Source organism: Trichoplusia ni, chromosome 10 (assembly GCF_003590095.1).
Source record: "Trichoplusia ni isolate ovarian cell line Hi5 chromosome 10, tn1, whole genome shotgun sequence".
NCBI classification, from domain to species: Eukaryota; Metazoa; Arthropoda; class Insecta; order Lepidoptera; family Noctuidae; genus Trichoplusia; species Trichoplusia ni.
The window spans coordinates 1,450,338-1,477,879 of NC_039487.1; the positions used below are offsets into that span (position 1 = coordinate 1,450,338).

The 27,542-nt window shown below is 36.9% G+C and overlaps 2 protein-coding genes across 2 annotated transcripts in view; both read right to left on the reverse strand.

Annotated features, from left to right (window-relative positions):
- The window catches only part of LOC113498364, a 584,256-nt gene that overhangs the window by 498,805 nt on the left and 57,909 nt on the right, over positions 1-27,542 (reverse strand). The gene's annotated exons all lie outside the window — the stretch shown is intronic.
- Positions 15,068-15,964, reverse strand: LOC113498166. Its single transcript, XM_026878108.1, has one exon. It carries the CDS (start codon positions 15,962-15,964, stop codon positions 15,068-15,070), a length of 897 nt encoding a protein of 298 aa, XP_026733909.1.

The window sequence follows — 27,542 nt, forward strand, 5'->3', positions numbered from 1 at the left end:
AGTCGCTCCTTCTAAAACACTGGTACTCCATCCCGTTAGACTGGAAGCCGACTTCAAGATAGTTGGGAAAAGTCTAGGTTGATGACATTTGAAATATAATTAAAAACACGTGTTGTTTATTGAAAAAGAAAGGTAATTTCTCCATAGTCATGTGTACGTAATTTAAATATAAGTACTTGGTTTCCATAGCAACCAATACAACGTAAATACTCAACACATTAAAACAGCTTAAAATGTATTATTTATAATTATTACTCAGGTGTAGTTTGCCAGCGAAAACCCTGGTCTCAACGCTTGCATATATTTCCTATGCAAATTAGCGAATTCCTTTAAAGCCAGTCCGAATGCATTTAAGTAATAAGTTTAAATAAAAAAGGAACTATTTAATGCTAATTAATGCGATAATTTTATACGTTTTATTTACCTGTATTTGTTTGGGCTTAAATAGAAAAAGAAATTCAACTTGCGCACAACGCTCAAACTAAGCGCTTGTATTATTAGTGCAAGTAAAAAAAAAAGTTGCTCAATCTGAATTTTTATTTCAGGTATCACGATTTGTGAGATACAACCTAGTAACAGCCGGACAGACAAACTGACAGCGAAACTGTCATTAATATTGTTAAATTTTCACCATTTGCGTACCTCTAAACGGAAGCCCCAAATATTAATTGCACCTCAGTTCCTGGATTCCTACTACCACGTCGTAAAAATCAGATGAGTACAGTAGTGCGAGCGAGACAGCACTACACAGCGTAGAGCGGCATCTCTTTGAGACCTCAGCTAGAGCATTACTCGAGGAGATGCTGGTAGGTTCTCTAATACACACACACACTTCGGCAACTCAAAATCAATAGTTAATCTCTAGATGACAATACAGGCACATACACTGTTTTCTTACTATTAAGTCGAATATTGTGTAAGCCGAGCAAATTGAATGTCAATATCCAACTAATTGTTTCACTAGGTACCTGGTTTGGAATCGATATTTCTATATTGGGGAGTTTGAGGTTTGCGGATTTCTATAGGCAAAATAATAGTTATGCAATTTTGTTTTATACAGTAGATGACATTATGCAGGAGATTTCACAAATATTCTTCAAGCACAAAGACCCCTAGACTCAGAACAAATATTCGCGGATCACAGAATTGATTGTCACGTCATATCTCAGAATGACTGTCATGGTCACATATACCAGTCAACTATTCAGTACTTTTACAGGTAGTAAAACAGGCTGTACTGCTTAAGTCGTGGTTTTAGATATGCGGTCTGAGTCAAGTAAGTTAAGCATGCAGTATATAGGTATATCACCACTTTAACAAATCTTGTTTGAGATCTTGCTCGTCTTCTTCCTATCATAACTAAGAGACCTGAGAAAATATATCGAAATAAACTCATCCATAAATTTAATCACGATGTAATGAATACATATGTACTTCTTCATTGCAGCCGTTTTCCCAAGGTGATATTAGAGAGAGCATTAGTCGTACCAGATTTACTTCAACATCATTATTTTATTAAGAGCGCCTCTCTGACAAATACCTACTCGCCCATAATTCACGAAAAAAATTATGTAAAAGAAACTTAGTTGCTAAGATTTTCCTTTTCCAAGTACTCGAAGTTCTCATTAAAGTTTGCCGGCAAATTATCCCGTAGCCCTTAATACAGGGACCTCATTAAAAACTCTGGAAGAACCCCAATTTACCTGTAAAGAGAGAAAATTGTAATTAATATTATTCGAGTTTGCGATATCAATGGTTTGAAACAGGAGATTTTTGGAATGGGAGCAAATTTTGAAACTTTTAATAACGAAAATATTTTTTTGCATGTATGTAACGCTGTTGACTCTGAAATATAAATAGATTGTTTGTCAAATATGTCAGAATTGCAAAACTGTTAGGAGTTTATTTACAATTGAACGTTGGATACAGTCAGAATTTTTATTTGCTTAAATTAGATATTCTATTCTATATATTTTGACTTTATTTTATAGCCAAAAAGGTTTTATAGTCCTAGTTTTCTGGTGGTTCTAGTTCAAGTATTTCCATTATTTTTGTGATAAGCACGATATTTTTTTCTTTGTCTGGGTATAGTTTATGTTTAAGATGTATGTATTTAGAAACATAAATATGTATAACAATTGTCTACTATACTGATTACATACTTTACATACGATACTTTACTGATTACATTTTTGAATGCTAGTTTATTTCGTGTTACTGTAAAAATACTTATGTCTGATATGATTAATTAGGATCTAATTGGTAATAATTGGGATTAAAGTTTTCTAAAATTCCCCATCGATTTAAATAACTTTACAATGATGCTACATAAAAAAATCGTAAAAATGATTCCTAATTAAAATGATGCAACAATGAATCGTCTTGAAGAAAGTTAACATGAAAAGTATTCGCAACGCTTTGTCGTAATTAGGAAAAAGCTAAAAAATGTAAACCCAGAACAATGTTCCCATCAAAAAGTTACCCTTCCAGAACTAAACGTCCAGTACACTTAACTTCGGTTGTAAAAAGGCGCGTTACACAATAAAAACTTCTCTCCACTACGTTAGTCAAGTCCAAATTTAACCCAATCTTTTTACTTGTTTAACAGAGATTAAATTTAACTGTCTTTCCGTCTTAACTTTTATAATCGCCAGTTTTTGTGGACTGAGTTGTCAGTTACTACAAAAATGTTGACGGCATCAAAAGTTTTTCGGGTTTTTTTTGGGATATCAAAGGTTTTGTAACTGGATATGCTGAAATCATATTTTTTTATTTTCTCTTAGAGCATTTGTGATAGGAAACTACTAAGAATATAATTTTAAGACTACTTTTGGGATCAAAGAAATGTTGGTATAAAATAATCCGTATTTAAAGTTTTAGAAAAGTCCAAAGAGATCTTGAAAAGAGCCTTCTATTTTTCAGTTTTGAAGGATGACAATAAGGCTTTTTCATAAGTATTAAAAAACGATTATTTTCGAAATGATCATGACGACAATGACTCTTCCCGCGTTAGGTTGAGCGGAGGAGAGTGTCAGACTTTTACTGACAATAACCCACACATTATTTTTCCTTTACCCTTTATGTTCCAAGGCCACGGTAACCCTTTCGGACAATCCCGCTGATTATTAAAAAGTATATTCCAAACATCAGCAAGCGGGTATTAATTACCAGATCAATTTTCATCTCTTCTCCATATACGAAGAGGCATTTACTCAGTAGTTTCATAGTTTGCTGATTTAATATTCTTTAGGAATTCAGACGTTTCTAATGTAAAGGTTAAGTAGAGTTGCCTAATGAAAATTAATTCTAGATCGTATCCTATACTTGAAACCTTCAATAATTAATGAAACCTACTTCTGCCATCCCTGAAGTAGTAGAATAGGCAGCGTTTTATTATTTAATCCAATTAGCTTTATGAATAACCAATTTACCTAATTACTCTATTTTGGACGAACATTTGTTTATATTTTTGATGTTTGACCTACTTGGGTAAGGGAGAATTTATAATGTGCTTTTGCATTCATATTATATCAGTATACACTAAATTATTTATCAAGGCACTGAGTTGACAGAAAACGTCTGTTTTTTGAAGTAGTCAAAAAGTTAATAAATCGCAATTACGTATTTAGAACACATCGAAGGGTGAACGATTGATTGTTATTCATTCATATAAATACTCCTACGGAAATCGATAAACTTGTCAATAAAAAACGGGCTGAAGTCACGACTTCACCAGCCCATCGTAACACGAGCTGTCAACCCCACCCTTTATCATTCAATCAGAACTTTAAAACAAGACGTTCGATCTTAACTCCTACAAAGTATAAATCAGTGTTCTTTTTAATTTAATTAACTCAATTCCTTCCCCACGATTTAGTGTCTACCGTCACTATACGTCATTCAACACGCAGCGACGTAATGCCGCTAAAAGCCCGTAGATCACGCAAGATGGCGGTAGTAGTCAAAACAAACAAATCAAACGCATTCGGCGGCCAACCTCCGTGGCGATCGGACGTTATTTATGTTTTGATTTTAAATGACGATTAACACGCGAGCGTGCGGCGTTTAAGATTTTTTTGTTAATAAATGTATAGTTGGTTTGATTCGAAATTTATGGAATTATTAATTTTGCTTTGTAATATTTTGTGACAAAATTATAGGTTCTGGTATTTCAATGTTGGGGATTATGTCACGACATTGTATTAATTTTATTCATAAAAAGGACCACTTTATTAAAAAAGTAATAACGAATCTATTCTGAAACAAATATACGGATCTAGTATACTTTATTATACAGAAATACATTAATTAATTATTATTAGAGAGTAAACATAGGAGCTTAACTCTTTTTTTTTAAAGTCGTTTTTTTGACCAGCTTGCAGCTGAAGCAAATTCCTTTGGTCACTTTGGTTGTACTTATGAACAGACTGCTTTTTTTCCAAAACTTCGTAATTTTTATTGTCTAAAGCGGTTCCAAAATAGGATTACTATATCAAAACAACTTTAATACCAGAAAAGCTTTGCTAAAGGAAAACCAACCAGACCAAAACCAGATAACTTTACTACAGTTACAGTACATATCAATGGCAGATTTAGATTGAGAGTAATCTCTAATCCAGCTTGGTTAGATTAACAGGGATATGTAGGCATCGCAAGTGTTGCATTAACAACACGACCACACGCGAAACGATGCGTTAACTCGTGATTGGCACGCAATTAGTGGCTCTGATATCTATTTCTATGTTATACAATGTATAAGTTTATGTCTAGTCATAATTTGTATACAGCGACTGTTTATTGTAAATAGTTACTAAATCAATAGAGGAGCTCGTGGCTAAGCTATAGCCGCATAAGTGAATCGATCACAGGTTAAGCTACGCTTGATGCGGTTGGTTCTCCGTGTTCCGGAGGACACGTTAAATTGTGGGTCCCGGCTGCAATTCCTATATCTTTGACAGTCGATACAGGTAGTCAAAAGTTGAAAGTCCGACAACCAGTCTAACCAAGGGGTATCGTGTTGCCCAGGTAACTGGGTTGAGGAGGTCAGATAGGCAGTCGCTCCTTGTAAAACACTGGTACTTAGCGGAATCCGGTTAGACTGGAAGCCGACCCCAACATAGTTGGGAAAAAAGTAAAACCTGTGCATACAATATACATTTGATAAAGATAGGAACGTGGCCTACAATGATACCGAAGCCAAAAATGTTTTTTTTTGTCCACTTGTCTGTACGTTTATGCGCAATGAACTCAACAACGGCTAATCCGAAATCGATTGCATAGTCGTAAGCTCGTAAAAAACACCGTATTTTGCAACATTCATCACTAACAACGTACATTTTCTCACTTTTACTATCATTTCAACATCAAAGAAAATCCAAAGTAACGAAATCTTCGGGGACTTACAAATATATTTTTTTCAAGAATCGTGCTATTCACAGCGTTTTATGTTCAGTAAAAAGATAATGTACTCGAAATGTCTACGCAGTCTGCTCAAAAGTTTTAAGTGGAATATAAAACTGAAGTAAGTGGGACAAATTCTTAGCGATTTGTTATCGCAAAGAAACTTGCCCTATAAACGGCGCCATGGAGTCATTACATTATGTTTTAAGTGGGGCCAGGCAGATGGCGGTTGTAGAACTAGTCTTTAGAGAACTATAGTGACATAACAGCGAAAGCCTCTTAAAGACAAAATTCATAGTTCAAAATTAATAGTTTTTGCAATAAGGTGTGCTTGAAGAATAACTAGATTTAAAATTTGGACTTTTCAACTAAAGAGAGACTTTTAGAGGGATTTTATTATCTACTTTATTGATTCTACTTTTTTTCTATGTATTGTTTTTATTGTTGGATTTGCTAAGTAATTCTCTTTTATCGATATTGCACGGCTTTGTTAAACAACTATTTAGGAAGCACCGAATAAAATTTGGTTTTGATAATAGAGGGAAAATTATTTTTAGCTTCATGATCAATCTCAACATATCTACTGATAATATTACCTGATTTCTCCAGATCATAATAAAATGAAACCCGAAAAACTGAAAATTCCACAAAAGAAACACTAAAACTCCGAACCTACGATAACCATTATCTTTAGCTCCTCGTAACTATCATACATATACCTAAATATAAGTACATAAATATATTCCATCACCGCTCACTTAACAGCCCCACAACACAACGCCTCCAACGCTTTCGGATCTTTTATGACAAATCTATTTCGTCTTCAGACCCTAAAGAACTAAATTCTGTCTAATACTAATAGCTGTAAATTGTTTTATTACTGCACATTTTGAAGCAAATCGGGAGTAAATGTTCAGTTAATTACGAACAAGGACACTTTGGATTTACAACGGGAATCAACGTATTAATGTTCCTTGGGATTAATGTTGATTAGGAGAGGTATACATAGGTATAGCTATAGTTAGTACCAAGTGTAGGGCGAAGACTTTCGATAGGCGAGTGTTATAGATCACCACCCCAAAGAAAGCGTACGCGGCTGGTCGCGTGTTCCATCCCCGCATAGGATTTGTGCGATCAACGAGTGCTTGTTCAGAATCTGGGTGTGAAACCAGAAATTATTGTAAAACCCTTCTTGATACAAGGATAAAATTATTAAGTACTGGAGTCATTCCGCACTAAGAAATTTAATCCTTGTGTCAGTTAGCTCTTCAATAATTATGAGTTGAATTTTACATTTTACGAAACGACTTTTTATATTACGAAGCCTGGATTACACTCTTTTTTCGGCAGAGGAAAAGGCCTAAAATCTACGCGAAATGAGCCAAAACATTACATTAACAGACCAAAGAATAATAACTGTTATAACGTCTATCTAATGAACATTGTATGAATATTAAAGATAAAAGTAATCCGAAAGTTTTTAACAAAAATAACAAGTAATGTCTTCAGGAGTGAGGCTGAACCCCTGGCTTTGGCCGCAAAACCCCGCTTTAATGTAGTCTTTAGAACATTAAACAAAAATTAGGATGAGGTCCCACTGAAAGATGAAGCGAGGGACTTATACTAGACTAAAAAGTTGATAATATTATAATGACTTAGGAAAAATACATTTTTGAAGTTTTCAATTTCTTCCATTTCTTTCAAGGCAATATAGATTAGTTTAAGTTTGTTTTTCTTCTGCCTAAACTTACAACTTACTTATGTAAGAGTGTGTTCTGTTTTTTTTATTAGTAGTCAAAATTGTTGTATAAATAAATAATATACATACGATTTTCTAAATAGCATATGATAGTATGTGTCAGTCTAACCAAGGGGTGTCGTGTTGCCCAGGTAACTGGGTTGAGGAGGTCAGATAGGCAGTCGCTCCTTGTAAAACACAGGTACTTAGATGAAACCGATTGGACTGGTAGCCGACCCCAACATAGTTGGGAAAAGGCTAGGCCGATGATGAGTATGTGTTAGGCTAGTGTTAGGTAGATCAAGATAAACGGAAAAAGAGGAGAGTTTTTTTTTCCAATGGGTATTAACTAAATACTTTTCGTGTTGGTATGTTTTTCAAAATACTTTTGTTGACCAGCGATTTTTCTAAAACACTACCAATTGCATTAAAACTCCACCTGAAACAAAACCAAAAAAAAACAGAACTAACGACAGCAGCATAAATACATTTCACTTTATTGTATTAAATCGCTATCCGCTTACGATGAAGCCCGTCAAATCCTACTTATTATGAAACAATGGCCACCCCAGCGCTCATTAATGAAGAGGCCCTTCTACAAACGTAATATTTTATTTGGCATAAATTTCTCGTTGCCAGTGAATTCAATGATCCATAAAGTTTTATGATTGTTGGTGTCATTTCGTTAACAAACGTGTAGGAGCTGCTTTGTATGAGGTATTTTTAAATAACTGGTTGAAAATTTGTTTAAAATAAGTGGAAAGTTGGAAATTTTGAGGTGTTTGTACCAGTACAGAGTAAAGCGAGAACTTCTGTCCTTGCAATTGATGAGAAAATTAGTTTCGAAGAGAAAGGATAAATAAAAACATATTTGGCATAAGATTTTGGCCACCCATCTATATTTTGATAATTTGAACATAAGTATCAGCTTTTTTTTAGCGTCGATTATTTGTTGTTTTAGCGATATATAATAGAAATCATGGGTGAAAATTTTATCTGCCAAGCTAACAGGATCTTGAGATACAGCCTAGTAACAGATGGATAGGCAACGGAGCCCCGTTAATAGGATTCAGATCCTACCCTTTAGTTACGGAACGCCAAAAAAGTTATTTATTCTAAAGTAAAAGCCTAAGATTTCCATTTTAACTACACAGCAAACTATTCAATACGACAAAAAAAATACAAAACAAAACTTCACAGCCAACGAAACTCATCAAAAAGTTTTAAGTAACTTTCTAAACTAAAAATTGGTAAACAATACTAAATTATTTAAACAATAGGCACTCAGTAGTGTTCATTAAAAATGAAGCAATAAATCGGGGTCCTAATGACCCCTGGGTAATGGTGCGTGGTGGGAGCGCCACTTGGGGGGTTGGATTTGACATTCCGGTCAGCATTAAGTAATAATAACAGGGTTAATTTCTATTAGAGAGAGTAGTTTTAGCTGTAGTGTGGGGTATTTTAATTTTTGGTATTACTTGCATATGGTAGCCGACCCCAACATAGTTGGGAAAAGGCTTGGCCGATGATGATGTTTGACTTGCAAATGGTATCGAAGTTTGATGGCGCTTTTTAATCAAACAATATTTATAGTACGAATAATATGTAGTGTTCATAGATACCTTGGTTTTTCACAAACATAGAGTTCATAAAATTTTAAGGAGTTCACCTATCCATCATCTACTATTTGTTAATCTGAACTTATATTACGTCTTCTTCGTCTACCTTGCCCTATAGGGTTAACATAGGATAAAATTAACAGTTTATTTGTAAAATAATAAAACTCTTGCGCTGTCAATAACAGTTCAGTTTTTTTGTTTGTTCATCTGTAAAATATGTAATAATTCAATAATCTTTTTTTTGAACTAAGGCCTTTTTTTCTAGGGTCGTGGAGATTCCGGAGAGATTCAGATCACATGCAGCTTTCTGCCTTTGCACCCAGCCTCAAATCAAGCATTTGCAGATCTCAAACCAGCTTGTCTACACGGAGATAGAACCCGCGACCCGCGCACATAGGTGGTGACTTACCACTCGGCTATCCGTTCAGACGTCATTCAAAATCTTTTGAAGACAAAACTAGGTTTAAACTTAAACTGGTTCTTTAGTTCGTTTTCTGTAAGAAAACAGATCCTTTTCATTACGACAGTCTAATGTTTACAACCTTCATTAACATGCTCTACATAATACCATTGTTTTATTGAAGTAAACCTACTTGACACTTTACAACCTAATTCGTATGTCCTTATTAAGTTTTCTTTGTTGTATACAAGATGCTTTTATTTCACCCACATATGTTAGTAGACTTGTTATTAATATTCGAAAATGTATAATTCTTTTTTGAAAACGGATCTCTTTTACTTAGGATTCGATGTCCGTCATCCGTCCGTCTATCACCGGACTGTATCTCAAGAACTGTTATAGATATAAAAGTGTGTTCTGTTGCACCTTATAACAACAAATAAGCAACAGATGGTACGGTCTTTACTTTGACGGGTCGCTAATTTTATAATGTTTGTACGGAACTTTTAATCTCGCGAGTCCAACTGGCACAAACAGGGGTTTTTTGTTTATTATTACTATTGAGATTGGTTATTAGAATATTATGACTAAGAACTGTTAAAGATCACCGTAGCAAACGACTGTCATAGTTTACTAAGTATAGTCCATACCCTGTTCCCGATGTTTCTAAACATCATCAAAATATTCGAATTATAATATCTGAATCAACCAGACCTTTTAACTTTTAAACCTGAATACTTGACCATCATAAAACATATTCTACGATTAAAATAACATCGGGCGATAATAGACCCGGTTAGCCGGGACTATCTATGTTAGCCCGGGGCTAAAGATTAAGCAGTTTGGCACGGCCGCTAAACGGAACAATTTGTTCTAATGGTATCCTGGTACTTTGGAAAGTTTCCTTGTTTCACTTCGATCTAGTATTTTTGTAGATTTATTTTTGGGTATTTTTTTGGGATTTTTTGTCTCGGATTGCAGCTTTTTGTTGGGTGGGAAGGAGTGTCAGATTTTGACTGACTAAAATCCTACCATTTTCCTTCCTTTGCCCTTGTGTAATGTGGCCACGGTATCCCAATCCCGAAACATCTTTATTTTTAAATAAAATATAATATTAATTGTGAACTATCTTTGGCATACAACCGTTCAAATGCGTCAAGTAACCATTTGAGTTGTTATTAAACAGCTAAGCAACTAACAGCCAACTTTCAAATTTACAAGCACAATTTAAATAGAATTTGCAAAATAGGCCAAAGATCTATGAAAATTATTCTATTGAAAGTATCTGAAAGCTATTTGAAATATTCATATTAAATGCTCAAAATACGTCTTAACATCGGAATGCAATTCATTTTAACGCTTATAAGGTACAAACGGTTAAGCATTCGTCATAAAATATGTCTTTCAATGAATACAAAACGTGCAGTATAGATTCCAGTATTCCTTTCAGATTTATTTGTAAGGGCTGGCGCATACATGGCGAAGCGAGGCGGAGTTGTAAGACACTGAAGAATAGATAAAAAAGTGGTTATCAGTTAAAATGACAGTCGGGACAGCCGGGTGGTTGACGTCACCACTTCGAACCCACTGTGAGTTCATCGTGAGTTCGATGCCCGCTTAAGACATGCTTTTGTTTGATCAACGAATGGTTGTCCTAAGTCTTGGTATAATTGTGCATGTAACTTCAATGATAATTGGTTTTATAAATGTGCAGAAATATGCAAAGTCAGTTTTCCCGTGTCATAAAATAATTATCTGCTACATTTCGTTTGATGTTATTGATAATGATAATTTAAGGTCAATTTTCTTATGGCATAAAAGTACACTCCACATCGCGCTTCATAAGACAAATTCGTATATGTGCGCCGACCCTAACCCATGGATAACAGTATTAGAATTTAGAAAGTCCTCGTCAAGAAAGCTGGGTTCTGTATGTAGTCGTAAAATAAGTCACAAGGAACCGAGTTGATTTTTACAGCTCGTACGGTAAACATAAAATCTGGTAAAATCACTCTATTACGTTTTATTACCGTCATACACAAAAAAAAAACATCTTTACACTGAGATTTTCCTCCTTGTACATTGGTTTTTATATAACACAGAACCTCTGTACTTATTTGGGCTGTAATCGCTTCGAGTTATAATAACCTGGTTTTTTATTTCTGTGCTATAAGTGTGTGGTGTGGATGGGTGATGTGGTGTTCGTCAAGAGGGTTCGGATAAATAAAAGTTCCAACAACTTCACTACACGTAATATTTATATTGTTCAATCACACATAGTTCACATACACACAGTCTTATAGCACAAGCAGAGCTATAGAATAGAAGGAGTGCTTGAAGGAGAAAGGTGGATAGGCCAGCGATAGTGATGACGAAAATATTAACAGTAACACGCTGGTGCGTGCGGTAGCCGTACAGCATTCGGTTAGCGGGCGACACAGGCTTCGCGAGCGAGATAAGTGGCCGACTGGCGCGGCGCGGTGAGTAGCGGCGCGCGCGCCGGACGTAAGACCGATCCGGTTCCAACCGGAGATGCAACGCGTTTCCAATGCGCCTCGCCGCAATGTGTATGCCGTAGTATTAGATAATTAATAGTTTTATGTGTACTGATATTTTGTTATTATTGTAAATATATGTATATAGGTAATAAGGCTTTTTATGTATAATATATTTTAAATAAATATGAATTAAAAATGAATTTGTTACGTGTAGATATAAATATAGTAAATTATATATGTATTGTTTGTAAATGTGTGACTGAGTAGGCTACATCACTCCCCCCCAGAGACCGTCACTACGGGCGATAAAAATCAGGAAAACGAACTGTGCGGCCTGAACGCGTCCTTCTGACGTTATCCTGAACTGGCTTGTCTTGGTTAATAGGAGCAGGATCAGGGAAGGAACCGGGGTTGGGGTTAGAAGAAGGAGTGTGAGTGGGGATAGGGTTGGAAGTTGGGTCAATCAGTGAGTAGGCCGGCTTAAGGCGGTCTATAGACACTGTGACGGTTTTACCCTTATACATAATTTTGAAAGTTTTGTCACTTCGTTCTAATACTTCATAGGGGCCGGTGTAAGGGGGTTGTAAAGACCCACGTAATGCGTCGTCCCTCAAAAATACGTGACTTGATGTCATTAAATCTTTGTACATAAATATTTTGGACTTATTGTGACGTGAGGCCGGTGACGGTTGCAGTTTTGATGCAAATTGGCGCAGCCGAGTGGTGAAGTCCGATATATCGGAGGAATCGATAGGGGTCGCTTGGAAAAATTCTCCAGGCAAACGTAACGGCTCGCCGTAAACCAGCTCGGCTGATGACGCTTTGAGGTCATCTTTAACTGCGCTCCTAATGCCTAATAGCACCAAGGGCAACGTGTCTACCCAATTGCAATCTGCGTGGCACATTATGGCTGCCTTTAACTGTCGGTGGAATCTTTCCACGAGCCCGTTACAAGCTGGGTGATACGCGGTTGTTCTACGATGTTTGAATCCAATCATTTTTGCGAGATATTGAAAAAGTGAAGATTCAAACTGTCGGCCGCGATCAGTGACAATATCTGTTGGACATCCAAACCTGGATATCCACGATATCAATGCTTTCCCGACTGTTTCAGCTGTCATATCCGACATCGGTATGACCTCTGGCCAGCGTGTGAAACGATCTACAGCGGTGAAACAGTAGCGGTATCCCTGCGAGATAGGGAGAGGGCCAATAATGTCCACGTGGATAAAGGAAAATCGAGCGCGCGGAAGTTCGAACGAGCCAAGTGGAGAAGATACATGGCGATGAACCTTAGCGCGTTGGCAAGACTGGCATTGTCGGGACCAGTCTCGACAATCTTTGCGTACTCCAGGCCAAACAAACCGGGCAGCCACCAGTTTAGCCGTAGCGTTGGCGCCAGGGTGGCTAAGACTGTGGAGGCTGTCGAAGATTTGTTTTCTCAACACTTTGGGGACAAACGGCCTGGGTGAGGTGGTACTGACGTCACAATAAAGTTCAGCATGGGAGTTAGGGATACCCAACTTCTCCAGCCGGAGTGAAGAATCTCCCCGTAGAAGATGAGTCAACTCCGGATCAGTCGCTTGGGAGGCAGCCAGTACGTCAAAATCGATTGGCATCTGCAGTTCCTCGATGCGCGACAGTGGGTCAGCGACAACATTGTCCTTTCCCGAAATGTGTCGGATATCGGTTGTGAACTGCGAGATGTAATCGAGGTGGCGGTACTGCCGGGGCGAACAGATAGCTTTACGTTCGCTGAAAGCGTAACTGAGCGGTTTGTGGTCAGTGAATACCACGAAGTGTCTTGCCTCTAGCATATGACGAAAGTATTTAATACTTTCGTATATGGCTAAGAGCTCGCGGTCGTAGGGTGAGTACTTTTGTTGCGAGGGACTCAATTTCCGCGAGAAGAATGCCAGAGGCTGCCAGGCGTCGTCTTTAAGCTGCTGCAGAACTGCACCCATTGCCAGGTCAGATGCGTCTGTTACCAGGGCGAGTTCGGCGTGACAATCTGGGTGTGCGAGTAATGCTGCATGGGCGAGACTGTCTTTGCACTTGTTGAAAGCTAAAAGCGCATCGCCAGACACGTCGACAGGTTGTGATGCCTTTACACGGCCTGTAAGCAAGGCATTTAAAGGGGCTTGAATTAAAGCAGAGTGTGGTAAGAACCGCCTGTAAAAATTGAGCATGCCTAAAAATCGCCTCAATTGTTTGACTGTCTTAGGGACAGGGAAGTCATTGATTGCCTGTACCTTGGATTCCAGGGGTTTGGTGCCAGATGCCGAGATCCGGTAGCCTAAAAATGTTACCTCGCGTGCGCCGAAAACACATTTGGAGGTGTTGACGAGGACGTCATATTTCTTCATGCGACTGAAGAGCTGATGAAGATGGTCTTCGTGCTCGGCCTCGTCCTTGGAGAAGACTAAAAAGTCATCTAAGTAGGCATAACAAAACTCGAGGCCTCTCAACATTTCGTCAACAAACCTCTGAAATGTTTGACCTGCATTTCTCAGTCCGAAGGTCATTTTGGGAAATTCGTACAAGCCAAAGGGTGTGGTGATGGCAGTCTTTTGAATATCTGCCTCGAAAACCGGAATCTGATTGTAAGCTTTCATCAAGTCAATAGTGGAAAATACTGTACAACCAGCAATGGAGTGGGCAAAGTCATGGATATGCCTAATAGGATAACGGTCTGGTATGGTCCGCGCATTAAGCATACGATAATCACCACAAGGGCGCCAGCCGCTGTCCTTCTTAGGCGCAAGGTGCAAGGGTGAAGACCAGGGACTTTCAGAAGGACGCGCTGTGCCGTTGCTAAGCATGAGCTCGAATTCACGCCTAGCTATTTTGAGTTTATCAGGTGCCAGTCTACGAGGGGTACATGAGATAGGAGGTCCTGGTGTAGTCCTGATATAATGCAAGGTGTTGTGTTTCGGGACGGTTGGTGTGCCTGAAGGGCGTGTAATTTCCGGAAACTTGCTCAGGATGTTGTGAAAGCGCGTGTCGCCTGTCGAAACCTTAACCGAAAAAACATTAGCATTTACTAAAGAAGCACTGGCTGATAATGTGGTAGTGTTATCAATTAGGCGTTGATTGCGGCAATCTACAATTAAGTTATAAAAGCTAAGGAAATCAACGCCTATAATAGGTCTAGTTACATTTGCTACAACAAAACGCCAAGCAAAATTACGCCTTAAGCCTAGATTTAAGTTAAGCTCAATAAAGCCGTAAGTGTCGATGACGCTTCCGTTGGCCGCGCTGAGCTGAAATTCTGTTTTGGCACGACGCTCTCGAAGCGCAGAACGGGGGTAGACGCAGAGGTCGCTGCCGGTGTCTACCAGGAACTGGGTGTTCGTGCTGCGGTCGGTGACGAAAAGGCGACCTGAAGAAGATGGGCAATCGTCTGTCGCCATTAGCGACCGCCCGTGGCATTTCCCGCTTTTCTGTAGTCGCAGGGCTTGTTACACTTATTAGCCCTTTCCCCGAACTTCGCATGGAACCAGCATATCGTGTACTTTTTATAGCTGGAGCTGGATCGGCTTCTCTGACGTGAAGATGAACGCAGTCGTTCACGCGGTCTCGAGCGGCTGGAGGTCGCGCAGCAGGAAGCACGAGTGTGCTCTTCCAACTTGAGGGTTAGTTGCTGGACCATCCTCTTTAGCTCCGCGATCTCATCCGATGGGTGTGAAGCGGTTGCACTGTGTGATGACGTCGCGGCGACGCTGCATGGGGACGTCAACTCTTGAATGCGGTCAGCCAAATCCGCAAGCTGCTCCAGGGAGTGTGTCGGCTGCGACGCTAGCACTGTCTGGATGTTATTTGGCAGACGGTTGCACCAAATAGACCTGACGAAGTCCTCAGGAACAGATGGGCCGGCCAAGTCTTGGAGGTGCCGTAGAAACTGAGATGGCTTTCTGTCTCCAAGCTCCTCGTGCGTCAGCAACTGCTTGACCTTTTTCTCATGCGAAGCAGAGAGTCGCTTGATGAGTTCTGTTTTAATTTTGCCATACCTGTTCTGGGCTGGAGGGTTTACAATGATGTCCTTCACAGCTTTGGCGTACTGGATGTCCAGGTTGTTGGTGACATGCGTGAATTTTGTGCCGTCGTCGGTGACGTCATGGCTGTCAAATTGGCCTTCAATCAGGGCGAACCACAGTTCCGGATCCTCAGGCGAGAATGGCGGCACTTTAATTTTCGCGCGACAAATTTCACGTCCGTCATTGGACACGCGCACTGCCTTCTTTCGCCGCGTCACATGGCCGTCATTTCTCGAACCGGCTGTTTTTACAGAATCACTGCTGTCGCTCATTTTGTATCGAGTGTACCAACCTTCAGTCTTCGTGTCCTTAGGGGTCACCAGTTGTGGTGTGGATGGGTGATGTGGTGTTCGTCAAGAGGGTTCGGATAAATAAAAGTTCCAACAACTTCACTACACGTAATATTTATATTGTTCAATCACACATAGTTCACATACACACAGTCTTATAGCACAAGCAGAGCTATAGAATAGAAGGAGTGCTTGAAGGAGAAAGGTGGATAGGCCAGCGATAGTGATGACGAAAATATTAACAATAACACGCTGGTGCGTGCGGTAGCCGTACAGCATTCGGTTAGCGGGCGACACAGGCTTCGCGAGCGAGATAAGTGGCCGACTGGCGCGGCGCGGTGAGTAGCGGCGCGCGCGCCGGACGTAAGACCGATCCGGTTCCAACCGGAGATGCAACGCGTTTCCAATGCGCCTCGCCGCAATGTGTATGCCGTAGTATTAGATAATTAATAGTTTTATGTGTACTGATATTTTGTTATTATTGTAAATATATGTATATAGGTAATAAGGCTTTTTATGTATAATATATTTTAAATAAATATGAATTAAAAATGAATTTGTTACGTGTAGATATAAATATAGTAAATTATATATGTATTGTTTGTAAATGTGTGACTGAGTAGGCTACAAGTGATATGAGACTGATTAAATACTTTTTTCAGTTTTTTTTATACTTAAAGGGTATCTTTTTCCTCGCAAGTGACAAACAAACAGACAATTTAACGCTTGTTGTTTTACACTGTGTTCCGTTATGAATAGTTTGAACTTAACGTAAATTATACTATGATATTAAATAAAAAACTAACAAAAAAAAGTCAAAAGAAAAGTATTTGCGACAATGAGGCTTAAGAAAATATAGAATAGAAATAAGCTTAAGAAAAAAATTATTTCCAAAGACAACAACCTTTGCTTGGCCTCGAATTAGAATTTTAATACCTATTTTTTGCCATAGAAGCAACAATAATACCTAATATTTATAAATAATCTAGCTATACATCGGTTCACGAGCTTTTGCCTGGTAACTGACGTCCAGAAAGGAGCCTCAGAAATAAAGTTCCATTTTTACCCTTAGAATAAAACTTCTAAAAAGCGTTTTCGAGGAAAAAAACTGTTATTTACTTACTACAGAAAAAAACGAATTCTCAGTACCTTCCTATCATGTTTGTAAACAAATTTACATTATCTAAATACGGTTTCCCACACATAAATAACAACCATCTCTTGTATATATCTTAAAATATCACTCAGATTAGCTTAAACACCGGTGTTTACTTCACTAAATTCATTATTCGATTTCCATTCGAATACCTAATCTATATGATAAAACTCGAAACACGACCCTGCCTCGAACTCTAAAACTTCTTAAAGTAACGTAGTGGACGTTAGAGGAAGCGGGATAGAGCGCTACACGGTGTAGCGTTGTCTCTCTCACACAGTTGTAAATGGTATTAGTCGATCCCTCGAAAACGAGCTTACGCATTATATAGATAAGATCGGTTATACAGTGTTATATTATGCGAATAAAAACATGTTAACGCGATACGAGTAATCGATTACCACGGGATACGTCAGCGCACGACTTATCAGTATGCCTCGGGTGGTAAACTGGGTACACTCGGGGACAAAGTTATGGATACAGCTTTTTAAAGTTTGAGAATTGGGTTTTTGAGTCCAAAAAATCGAATATGTTCGTCAGATGGATTACTGAAAATATCCGATAATATGTATTTTTAGTTAATTTTTCTTTTGTCAGAATGATAACAGTAATTTGTAATTTCTCAGCTTCATTTAATGACATCTAGTTTTCTGTGAAAGTATAAACTGTATCAATTATTTTTTTAACGACTCTCGTACTAAAGCATTTAATCCTTGTATCGCGGGAGGTTTTACAAACATACGAATCACATGCACATGACACTCAGACTCAGAAAAAGCATTCGTGGATCATACAAATGCTTACCACTCGGACGTCCGTACAGTTTATGTCAAAACTAAGTCGTTAAATCAATCTTATAATGTTTAAATCATTTTGGTTGAATATCCATGCATATATTTAATTAATTACCTATAGAATAAATAAATAAATTATTTAGTAAATGTGTTATTTATAGTATAAAAACACTAAAACCAAAACGTAATGCTTAAAATAAACATAAACTACTATTTAATTGTTCAGGCAAACTGTAAACACTTTTTCAAAGATAATTGCCAAATAAAACCAACAAAATTTTAAAGCGTTAACAAAAATTCATACGGACTATTGGCAAAATAGCTGCGCAGCAAAAAATAAAATGGCGACTGGTGTAACGCTATATCGAAACGAAATATTTTGATTTTAAAATAGGGACGGCGATTTTGCATGAAAAGCAAAACCTATCATTTGATTTTAACAACAATTTAAATTGATAAAGATGATCTGTTTTACATATTAGTAATGGGATCGTGACATAAGACCTATGCTGACAAGTAACGTCACTCGTAAGTGCCATTTACTGTACTGTTGTTAATTAAAGTTTTCGGAATGAAACAAAAAATATCAATATAAATAACTATTTTTCATTAAACAATATTAAAAAATCATCGTCTTGGTGACCAAGTAACATAGTCATTAAATGTAAAAATACATTATAAAATATTCGGTTGATGCAGGCATACGTTTCCACGTGGCAATCGGGTCTTTATGCCAGTGGGTTGCCAGCCTAGCTTGGGTTTTTAACGGCGTTTCGCTGCCAAGTTGCCAGCACTTAAATATGACGCTAGCTTCAAGATGTTCAAGTGTAATTGTGAGTAAATATGTTTTAAAGTTGAGTGCATATTAGAATTTTTTACGTTTGAGAATAGTCTTTTTTATTACAAACATGATTTTACTGGAACAAAGTACGTGAATACGAATGGGCTATGGGAAATAACTTGAAATTATAAAGCCACAACTTTTTTCAGGTTTTCTAAGAATTAACAAATGACATTACTAGAGGGAGACAGAGGGGGGACATTACCGGCTAAAAAACAAATCATGAAATGCACACCACAATAATGCACCAAATAAATATTTGCCCCATAATGTTCATAATCAGTATATTATACGTATACCTACTACAAAATGGTTATTAAACAGACTCAAGTTATCAAAACTTAGCCTCAGGCGAAATAAAATGAACAAAACTGGTTTCGAAGTGACCGACTCTCCCCTTTGCCTTTTGTTAGTAGATGTTAGAAAATGACTACATCAAAGAGAACTTGGTAATTATGGCACTCTCATGATACAAACGTACACAATTTTGGTTGTTTTAAATATCAAATATTATAATTTACTAGCTACCAGAAAACGTTGTTTTGCCGATTTTTTTTTCGAGTTGTATGTATTTTTAATGCCACATTATAAAAAAATAAAAACAAAAAATTTCAACCAAAAAATAAAAAAAAACTTTTAGTGTGATCAACCCTTATCACTTAAGGGTATGAAAAATAGATGTTGTTCTATTCTCAGACCTGCGCAATATGTATACAAAATTTCTTAAGAATCGGTCGAACCGTTTCGGAGGAGTACGGTTACTAACATCGTGACACGAGAATTTTATATATAAGAAGAAAGATTTAGTCTGAAATCTGGTGTTGCGATAATTTGGTATACTCAAAGAAAATCTTCATTTTTTTAAACCAAAAAAAAGGATCTAAGAATTTAATCCTTGTATCGCGGGGTTACACAAACATTCAAGTCACATACCCAAATACACCCAAGACAAGCATTCTCCGATCTTACAAATGCTTGTCCTACCTTGGAATTGAATCCGACACATCGCGCTTACTTCGTTTGACATAATGACCTCAACCACCCGGCTGTACGTTGAATAGAAAAAATAAGCTGGTACTACAATTATAGCACAAACAACAACATAGGCAACGTTAATAAGCAGAGAAATGGGTGGTAAAATACAATTCCTTCTTGTTCCAGAATCTTAGTTCGTAGCACTGGCCCAGTTTGCTTTGTGCGGTCTCTACCGGCTAAGGCTTTCGTCTACTACTAACGTCACATGTCGCGTCCAACGTCAAGCTACAAACCGACTTTTCAAAATAAGATATAACACACGTAAACATGAGGGTTCTGCGCCTGTTCGGTCGTGGCGGAATGCCGTCCTATTGGGCTATGAGAGTAAGTAAAGGAATAGAGTGCACCTGTATTAGCAAACGCTTGCACACTATAATATGTCCCGCGTAACTGGCTGGCTGGTGTCTTAGGCCTAAAATCAATCAGGACATTATTATTTTTATTAAATCCTTTAGGCGTCCCTTTACATCCTGCAACACAATGCTTCAATAATAGCGTCTTGGAAGCATCAAGGATCGCAGACAGCTGGAATCTATGCCAGTCTGAGCATCAATATTACTTTCAGATGTGACGGTAGGCTCGCAGTACCCAAGTGATGTACTTACACAGACTTGTAGCGGCACGAATTCTTAGAAACAGTATGCTTCCTAACGTATTTTGCGACTCGTTCTTTCTTTTATAACTGTTAGTACTAGAAAAGTCTCTTTAAATCGAAACTCTGACGCGTCATACAGCGTGACGCTCTAATCGACTTATGACGTCAACATATGAACGCGCCCTTATGCTTATGAAAATAGAACGCGTCAGAAACATCACGGTGTTTGTAGGCCCGTGTGACGTCACTCGACACACAAAACACAACTCCAAGGCTTTCTAAACGACTAATTATCACACGTTTGTTTTTAGACTTCAGAAACTAGAGTTAAAAGGATTACAAAAATAGACCTTCAAATCCATTTTCAAGATAAAAGTGGCAAGCTGTTTTTGAGAATTGTTGAGAGAAAGTGGAAGAACTAGGAGTGAGAATACTTTTCTCCAATAGTGGGACACTACAAGTAACAATTTTTAATCATCAGAAAACGGCTCTGATTTGAATAACGGTTAAAATGATACGTCAAAAAAAATGCAATGCTGATATGCAAAATTATAAAAAACAAATCACCATCACTGTCTTAAATATTCTCGAAACACAGAATTACAATCACTGAAACACCTTTAAAAATAGAATCAATTAAAAAACAAAACAACATCAAATTTGAATCCCATCCAACACTCCCATTCCACTCCCATTGAAAATTAATAGACGGGAAACTACAAAACTACGAAATCATCAAAACATTATTCCTGCTTTACAGGAACTTCCGAATGAAAAAAAATCACTTAAACACATCCTCTCGACATGCCGAAAGCGGCAACATCAAAAAACAATTTCGACAAAGCAGTTAGTCACAAAATAGATGTACTCTCGTAATTGAAAGCGCATTCACACCGCTGTTAATTTAATTGCCCGCTTAACCGTAGGCGTAGATTAGTGTAATAAGTTTAAATTGAATTATTTTTACAGATTTCTAGTGGGTGGGTAGCTTTACGTTTAATTGGTTAAATACGAATGACAAATGAAATCAATAAAAATGCGCCTGTCTGTAATTTAAATGTTGAAAGTGTGATATATTAATTTTATATTATAATGAGTTGCTATAGCTTATCTTGTTTTATTTAAGTGCCGATCATTAATTAAAGACCCCATAAAAGTTTGGTAAAAGTTTATATATTCTGTTTTGTTTTAAAGTCTTGTGCTTCTAAACATATTTCTTCTAATCATATATCTCAAGAGTCAGTAGTTTTTGGGTTCCGTACCCAAAGGTTAAAACGAAACCCATTTACTGAAGGTCTGTTGTTCTCCCGTATGTTTATCCGTCCGTCCTTCTATCACCAAACTGTATCTCTATGAACCATGAAAGCTAAACAATTGAAATTTCTACAGAAGATGTTTTTTTTTTGCTAAAAATAAATATTGGGGTTAGACAACGGACTTGGCCTGTTTTTATTAATAATAATTTGTCTGAGCAACTGGAAAAGATTATACTTTATTAAAATTATACATACTTAATCCTGATAAAAATATAATTATTGAATTTACGAAGGCCAAAATGTTAAACAATATTTTTTCTGCCTTTGGCAATTAATCATGTAATCGAAAACCGATGATGACATAAAAAAACTACTCCCCAAGTAACAGAACAGTATAAAACGATCAATAAAAGTACTTACAACGGCCACTAATTTAATAGAAAAATCCAACAATAGTCGCTAATATAACAAACTGTCTTATCTCTCAATCGACAATAAAAAAAATACCTCAAATATCGCAGGGGATCAAATGTAAGATCCTAAATGCGATAACACAAGGCCCCCGAACAAGGGAAATAAGTCATTAATAGAAATAACATGATATCAGTTCATGGGGATCTGTGTAAGATGGTAGATAGGGTAGGGAAATAGAGAAATATTCCACCCCTGTATTATGAGAACTATAGGAAAAATTGATATCATTGTTGAAGCAAGACAAAGCTATGCAGCGTAGAGCATCTCGTTTCTACAGCTAACACAGTAGTGGTTTACGATATCTTGGTACAAGGGTTGATATCACCCTAGTAGCAAATTTAATGATTGTTATTTTGAGTAAATTGAAATAAGGCAACTGTTCGGAATCTGTTTGTGGTGTTAGGCCAACGTTGCCTTTTTGGGTTAGGTTATAAATTGAAAATAAATATTTATCTACCTTTGTGCTATCCAATTATAATTTTCTCGGTGGTTTTGCAAAATAAAGTTTGTAATTAATAAGCTGAGGTTACAAACTAATATTCAAGTGTATAAATTAAATGCAATAATATGTAAAAAAAATACTTTTGTAAACTCCTTGTAAAAAGTTTAAATTCAAGTTTTCGTAGCAATAAAATTCGATTCGATATGAATGTAACAAAACTGATCCCGTGAAATAAACATGACTATATTTGACTTGAATGCTCATGAAACTCCCCGCAAAATAAGGTCTACATTCCAAAGCACGGAAATCGTGTTAAAAAATAATAATAACAAAACGAAACACATGAATTTAATACTACATTTAAGTAAGCAAGCCTTACAAATTATCCAACATTTAACGGTACATAAAGTACCACAAGTGACAAGTACGGCTTACCGTCAACACCACCTGGTTTACCCACAAATAAAATTAAATAATCTTTCTATCAAATGATACAAAAGCTTAATTAAAGCGTTAATATAATAAGTGATAGTTATCTTTTCATAGTTATTAGTGTAATTATTTTAAGTGAGCTTAAGAGGGTTAATATTGCTTCATCATAGTTCGGGTTGTCGAGTGGTGGTGGTCACGCCAAACCCACTGTAAGCGACGTGTCAGGGGATCGATCCCCGAGTAGGACAAGCGTGTATTCCACGAATGCTTGTCCTGAGTCTGGGTGTCTTTGTGCATGTGACTTGAATGTTCTAGAAACCCACCGTGACACAAAGATTAAAAACCTTAATGCTGGAGTAGTTTCAAAAACATATTGTTATCTCTTCATACTTTATGATAAATCTGAATATAAGTAGTATTTGTGCTACTTTACACCTTAAAGTAGCAAAGATAGATCAGTACAAAACGAATACATACACTTGAGTGATTACACGTATTTACGAGTAGCTTAAAGTAAATTCATTCAGTACGTTATGTTAATTTACTTCAATAAATACAATTATTCCAGTCTGAAGTTCTAGTCTAAGTCTAGATCTGAATTGTTTACTCAGCCGATAGCCAAATATATTTGTTATCATATTATTATCATATCAGACTAGGCTTCATTGTAATGCGGCTGAATAAACATCTGATTCTAGGAATAGGTGGATATGTTATTTGTAACATAAGACTTGAGTTTCTAATAATTACTTTACAGGGATACGTAAACAAATAGATTATGATAAAAAATGTGTCCTTTCTCATCTATGATTACAGTTTTCAACAAGGCCTCTGCATGTTGTACCTGTGTCCCCGTGTACGACTTTAAAAACCATCGGGCTCTCGTGATGCATAAGCAAACAAATAATTTCGAAATAAAAGTGTACTTTGTTACTTTTCTTATTCTGTAAAGGCATGTAACATTTAGAACCTGACCATCTACCCGAATATTGAGAATAGTATCATAGTGCAACTTCTTATAAACAATACTGAAACTATGAATATTTCACACTCAAATGGCTCGGGCAATTTATAAAAAACTTTGGTGAAGAGAACACCTTGAATTAACAAGACTTTCAACATTAGAACAACAGCATCAGCGGTTTTCAATACTTCACATTCGTTTGAGAAAGAGTCAGACATTTCCTACCTTTTTCCGAACATCACCTTATATTCTTGGTGTATTCTGCCCTCATAGAACAATTACGCCGTCACTATGTATTAGACCCAGTATTAATAACGATTTAACCTGTCACATGGCCACACGTGACAATTTGCGACAAATTACCACGGCTTCAAATATTAATCAAATCTATTAGCGCCACCATTTAATCTTAACCTCCACATATGAGGGTAGGCCATAAGTTTTAATGTGAGCGCGAGTTCTAATTAGGCTGGTTACATAAATCAATCGATCAACGTGTCGCCGATGAATTCGGGTCTAATTGGCCCAACGAGATCGGAATTTGATTTAGATTTGATTTGTTCATCAATTATGAGGGTTGGTGTACTTTTCATGGTTTTATGTGGTAACACACAGGTGGTATTTTATTTTGGTAGACGTTTAAATTAGGCAAATTTGCAGCTATAGAACTATCGGTTTTAGATGTTCAGTCATTACAATTTTAAAACAAACAAACTCTCATAACACCATAATTTAAGTTACCCATGCTTGTTCCAAGTCTGTTTGTCAAAAAAGCCATACGTCAGAACTTTAATGCTTCAAAAAATATACTTTGAAGTCAGAACGACCGCCGCCGCGCCGCTTAATGCAAATTATGGTAGTCAGCTGATTCTGGTAAGAATGGACTTCAACGCCGATATATCTTGAGAAAAGGCTACGTAGAACAGAAAGGCTCTTGTAAATATCATTGTATACATTTATTATTGGATAAATGATCAAATCAAAACGTCGAGACTGACAGAAAACAAATATTCGAGTAATATTAATATTTGCTTCATACGAAATATATGTTTGTAAGCGTGGCATTGATTAATCAATTAATAATGATCGTACGTAATTATTGGCATTCATATTTTAGTGTATTCTATTAATTGCATGTACCATTTATATATTCCTTATTGGGAAACATTTGCTTCAATTTTCGAGATTCGTCTTTTTTAAGCATGTGGCAATGGCAGGAGAATTAGACCATAATTGTACCATACCAAAAGCTTTGTCTAACATATCTTTACTGGCCTCCTAGCCAAGGAGTTAACAATTTAATAGTATGTCAATAGAAATCGCTCGAATGTATGAAAATGTCAGATCTTAGTGAATTTAATACTTGTTTCGCGAGGAGTTTCACAAACATTCAAGTCACAAGCACAAAACACCCAGACTCAAGACTCATACCATCGTCTGTTGAAGCATAACTTGGCAACAGAGGCAGTTATCCTGTAAATTTTATTAAAATTTCAAAACCTTCATCAACCAACATTGATAAGGCCTTACAAATTACGCAGACAACTTATAGACAAGTCCAGTCAAAACACTTCAATCAAAAGTCGATTTTCCTGTAACAATTAAAATCCAATTTTTTGGTCCCATCGGCTTGTTCTAAAACGAATTACTGTCGGGGCGAGCCCTAATTCCGTATGCATCGCGGTACGCGACCGTTCAAGATTTGTGAAAAAACTTGGGTACCGCAACGATAATATTTAAATCTTGGAACCATGTTTTTGAGGATGAATTTTTAAAGCTTCTTATGTATTTTGATGAAGATCGTGATGTTTATGAATAGGTTTCTGTTTTTAGTAGGTTAAACAGGAATGGCGAGAGGTTTTTTCTAGCGTATTCCATTTCAGGGACAGACAGACTACCAACATACTTCATACTCCGATACTGTTGAAGAAGTGGGATGGCACACTCGGGTAAGAGCAGTATACTCCCCTTTTTATCTAGCCGTCTGTATCCCACAGCTGAGCAAAGGCCTTCCCTATTTTTTTTTACGATTCTCCGTCATGGGCCACATGGAACCAGCCACGCGGTAAGCGTTTAGATCGACTAGAAAACGATTCCTAAGACGCTTAGTTTCCTAAAAATAAACTGTTTCAATGTCCTTTTTCTAATACTTCTCAATCTTCTACCAAAAAACTTAAACCAAAAACTCCCATACTTTTTTTATACCTTGTATAACGGGACGTTTCTCAGACATTAAAATTACATGCTCATAGAAACTCTGCACTGTTAGTTTAAATTTTTGGTAAGAAGCAGCAAATTGCTAGTTCCTCAAATCGAGACCAATTTCTACCGGATAGTCGTCTGCGAGTGAACAAAGAATCGAATAAATATCCGAGTGACCTACATTTCTTTTCGAAGGGTTATTGTTTTATTAAGTTCTAGGATAGGTATAAAATAATACTTGGAAAAGAATAGTGTATAAGTAGTGAACATGATGTAAGTAAAGATGCAAAAAATGTTGAGATATTTTGTCTATTGACTGTTTACCAAACAAAACTGTCGCGTTAGGTGATACTTACTTGTAATTACAGTTTTAGGTTGGTAAAATAAATATTTAAACTACTTTAGGTTATTCCTTGTAAGCGTAAATAAATTTTCATTTAAGTTTCGTAACTAGATTGTTGCCTGATTTGCCAGCTGAAAATTATTACATTAGACTTACATTACGGTACCTAAGCAAAAAAACTAGTCGGGGAGTCCTAAAACTAGTTCATGAAAAAAAGTCTACAGGACCCCTGCAACTTTCCAATTCGATTTTTTTCAAAAGAAGTCCAAGTAACCCTCGGCCGCCGTATAGGGTGACAAGTTTAATTTAAACTTCCCGGATCGGATAGGCCCGCGGTCGACTTTGAACGATTATAACTTTCAAGTGTTATTTTTAATGAGTTTTTGTGGATTTTCATATTATTAATGCATTGGATTTTCAAGTGCTAAGTTTGATAATTCAGTGACTTAACGCCTTAAGTAAACAAAAGTAATTTTTGAGTTTAAGTGGTCATCGGAGGGTAGAAGAAGGATATTTTTTTAAGAAATATTTTATTTGAGTTTGCATGAATTTTTTATTTCACGGGCCTTCTGAGAGATGATAAACGAGTCTGTCAGCGAAAAACGCAAAATGCCTATTCGTTTGCATGTTTAAGCGGTAGAATATGTTTATTCTTTAATATACGCTAAGCTTTCTGTGTAAAGGAAAAATTTACGCTCATCATTTATGAATTACTAATTGTTGTACGCGAAACTTGTAACTTGCTAATCTACATCATTAATTTTTACTTACAAGCTACGTCAGACATTTAAATTATAAAATACTTTACACAGATGTTTTGTTTCTCAAACTGATATACCATTCTGACGTTTAATAGAAGGGAGTAAAGCTTATTTTTAATTGTATTTTTTTAAAGAATTAGTTTTGAAAGGGTTCAATAATACCGTTGTAGTAGTGTATAGGGGTTAATATGTTAATATAAAATCTGAGCATTTGTTTAGATGATGGCTTCGTTTCGTACACATATTATTAGTTGTAACAACTGGT

Bases quoted from the DNA above. Each gene is read 5' to 3' on its own strand.
- LOC113498166 (XM_026878108.1), bottom strand. From the start codon at position 15,964: ATGAGCGACAGCAGTGATTCTGTAAAAACAGCCGGTTCGAGAAATGAC.